We start from the raw sequence: 3,598 nt of genomic DNA, 5'->3' as shown, positions 1-3,598 counted from the left end.
CTCACCCTTCAACCCACTGCACGCTGACTTCCGTCCCGTCTCTCCAGGAAAGCGCTCTCACATGGCCACATCCCAGGATATATCTAAGGACTAACCCTTTGGTGACTCACCCTGTCCTTGACCTCATTCTCTTTCTGTGGTTCTTCTCCCATCTCTCAGATGGATGCCTCCTTCTCTTTTACAAGTTTAAGTTCTTAAATTTGAACGTAGTGATGCTCAAACCTCTCCCCCTCCCAGGAAAGAAAACCAAAGATTCAAAAATTGGTGTGACACTAGTTGGCTTACCAGGATTCCTTCTAAGGAGACATATTTTTAAATAAATGATGGTTGGAATGAAAATGAAATTGAAGTTCCCAAGTTCAGTTCTTGTCCTATCTGAAAGCCAGTTTTCTTTGGGGACCTGTTGCAGACCTGTTCAGACTATCTGAAACATTCTACCTATATGATGAGCATAAAGAAGCAATCTTTAAGAAGGGACTAGAAAAGTCATCAGGAAGAAGATGAAGAGAGGAAAGTGTTGGGAGGATGAAAATTCAGGGACCTTTAAATTTGACAATGTAGATTTAAACTGCATAGAAACTAATGATAAAACTGTAAAATAAAGACATAAATAGAAAAGCAGGCTCATCCCTAGAGTCACTGCATGGCTGGATGGAGACTGGACAAAGGTGAAGAGTCTCAGGTTTGCCCAGGTTGGGTCAGAAGACATCAGGTTTCCTGGTCCACACGGAGGCATTGCCAAGGTGGTCAGGAGGGCGCCCAAACTCCCCCTAGCAGTGACCTATTTTGGGTGATGAACTCATTCGAGAATCTGGTGAAAGTCATGTTCTGGCATCCTAGGAAAAAGCACACATGCGCTAGATATGATTTTGAGAAGTTTCCATATTATTCTACAATATGAGAAGCTCCACGTGTTGCAGTCAAGTAGAATGCCCTCCACATTAACTATTTATTTGTATTTTGACCAGAACTCTCCACTGATTCAATCAGTATCATTCTTGGCTATGTTTTGGGAAAACTGAACTCTNATGGAACCCTCATGACGTTACAAGAGGAGTGAACATTTGGACCGGCTGGGGTTGTCAGGTAGCTCTATATGATCTATTTGGTGGACCCTTGGCTTCCATTTCGCAGAGCTCTAGAGCCATAGCGATTCTCTCAGAGCATCTTGAACTCTGGTCTGCTTTCCCTTCCAGGTGCTGACACTAAACACTACATCCAGGAGTCCTGGGTTCACCTCTGAGTCCCCTAAAGTTTCTCACAAGGATTACAATACTGTCCTGTGTGGCAAGACTGCTGGAATATAGCTGTTACATAAAGTGACTGGGTGGGAGTGAGAGATAAGCAGGGGAAGGAGTGGGAGTAAACAGAGTGTCAGATATTTTAGGGTAGTTTTATTCAACTTCCTTTTCTGCTGGTATGCTAAGTATTCCAGGATGTTCTTTCACCTCTTCCCTTCTTCCCAACACTGCCCCCCTTCCTTCCTTCATCCCTGAAAGTTCCCGTTTCATCTTTCAGAGAGTCTGAATTGAAGACATGGTGGGACTTGGTCAAGAGAAAAACATTTCTCCCACCTGGTGGAGGGTGTAACCAGTCATTTCTGGGCTCCAACTCTCAGGTATTCTAGCAACTGCTATTTCTCCTGGAGAAAGGTCCTTCTTTTGGAATTTGCTTTGCTTCTCGGTTCATCGGTGTTCGGGTCCTCACTTCAGAGGACACAGTTCAATCTTCATCTGTTCAGTCAGTCATTTACTTCATGGCATTGGTGGAAGGATTACTGGAGTTGTGGTTAATAATAAATGATACTAATTTAGGTGTTTAGGGACTTGTATATTAGTCTGGAGTCTCTAGGATAGATTATCCTACCCTCAATAATGACTCTATCCTTTATTTTAGGAAATGAAAAGAAAAACTGATACAGTTCATTGATGTGGGCCTGGAAATGTTACTGTATACATTATCTGTACATTTCACTTTCATCAAGAGGATTCAGCATCATAAGGAAGAGAGAGGCAAACATGAAGGAATTGGAAACATTAAAAAATGTCAAGGTAAAATGCCAGTTAGAATGAGAAAAAAAATGACCTCAGTTTTCGTAGTACCTAAAAATGCTTTTGGGCACCGCTCACATATGGCACTCAAAGATCAAACCCTTCACAGAGCAGTGTCTGGAAGTGGTGGAGTTTATGGAGGTAACCAGAATATACAAGTGGGGGTTCACCATGAGAGAGTTTCAGAATTAGTGACTAATCAAGGCTAAGAAACAAATGACTGTCAGGAGAAAATCTGACTTAACAGTCCTTGAATTCATAGCGTCAACAACAGCAGTCAACTAAACTGGCATGCACTCTGAACTCTAAAACTTCTAAAAATGAAAACAGGGACGCATAACGGAAGCAAATGCAGTGTCTTTCTATGTATAAATGCATCTGGCTGCTTTCACCAACAGTGTAAAAGCATTTTGANGTAGTTGTGCCTTTTGCCAAGTTCAAAGTGCATTTTCCTAGACCAAACAGTGTCTGCCAGATAATTGGTGAAGACGTGGCAATTAAGTCAGTTCTGAGAGACAGTTTATTCGATGTCTATGAAAACACCTTCCAGAATGAGTGATCCACAGCAAGCTCCTGGATCTGTGACAAGAGGAATGAGTCTGTGTAAAGTCATCTTAAAGTTTCCTTTATGCTACGTAGGTTGGATTTCCTGAGGTTCTGTTTGGCAGGGTGGCACATCTCTTGACTACTTGCTTGTATTCATGTTAGATAACTTCTTTTATATTTTTAATAGTACTTTTTTATTTTTAGGAGAAACATAACATCAAAGGTTAGAAATCTCTAGATTTTTTAAGGAAGTTTTGAGCATTATACATTTATTGAAAGGAAAATTTTAGTTTATGTACTGAAAAGAAATTCTCTTAATCTCAGGAAGTCCCAGATATATAGAATGTAAGTGCTGGAAGGTATATGAGATCATATCATGTAAATCCTTGATTTATAAAGGGCAGATAGTGAAGCCTACAGAAGTCCATGTAGTTGTCGAGGAGATGTCCACCGAGAAGTAACCAGGCAGTGAAGAGGCTACAGGTAGGAGGCTACAGCCAAAGCCTTGAAAAATATTTTCCTTTCTTTGGGTCTTTATCATTTCAGGTGATGCTCCCTTCCCCTGAGGGGAGAGTCTGAGTTCCATTCACTCTGTCAGCCTTGGTCCTTCTTGGTCCAGACTCTCTCATTCCCAGCAGCCTCTGCTAAGATGCCTGAGAGGCTGATGCTGAGTCTGCCCAGGGAAAACACCACAGAGGAGAAAGGAGAGAAAAGTGTAGCTGGGAGGAAATATGCTAGCGGTGTCTGATACTGCTGGGTTCATACCAACTCCACATGTGTTTTTCTGGGTATTTGTTTAGAGTCACACATATGCATTCATTCACATGTATAATACTGATAACATTTCCTTTCTAGAAAATAGGAATAGTTCCAATTTTTGAATAACTATTGAAGGGAAAATTCTTCTTTCTTTGGAGAAATCAATGATACAATAAGTATAATGACTAGCTCTTCTTATCCAGACAAATGCATATTTCAAAGTATAGAGGAATAATTGGTTA

The 3,598-nt window shown here is 41.0% G+C and overlaps 1 protein-coding gene across 5 annotated transcripts in view; it reads left to right on the top strand.

Annotated features, from left to right (window-relative positions):
* The window catches only part of SLC13A1 (solute carrier family 13 member 1), a 140,196-nt gene that overhangs the window by 33,074 nt on the left and 103,524 nt on the right, over positions 1–3,598 (top strand). For 4 of the 5 annotated variants that reach the window (XM_019632810.1, XM_019632809.1, XM_019632808.1 and 1 more), the window contains one exon: positions 1,897–2,051. In XM_019632810.1, coding sequence (XP_019488355.1) covers positions 1,943–2,051 — 109 coding nt within the window. In that variant the 5' untranslated portion in view covers positions 1,897–1,942. Of the gene's footprint in view, positions 1–1,896; positions 2,052–3,598 lie in introns of those variants that run through there. The other variant, XM_019632812.1, reaches the window with a different exon arrangement.

Source organism: Hipposideros armiger, unplaced genomic scaffold (genome assembly GCF_001890085.2).
Source record: "Hipposideros armiger isolate ML-2016 unplaced genomic scaffold, ASM189008v1 scaffold_1177, whole genome shotgun sequence".
Taxonomy (NCBI): domain Eukaryota; kingdom Metazoa; phylum Chordata; class Mammalia; order Chiroptera; family Hipposideridae; genus Hipposideros; species Hipposideros armiger.
This window is presented reverse-complemented; position numbering and strand designations above follow the sequence as displayed.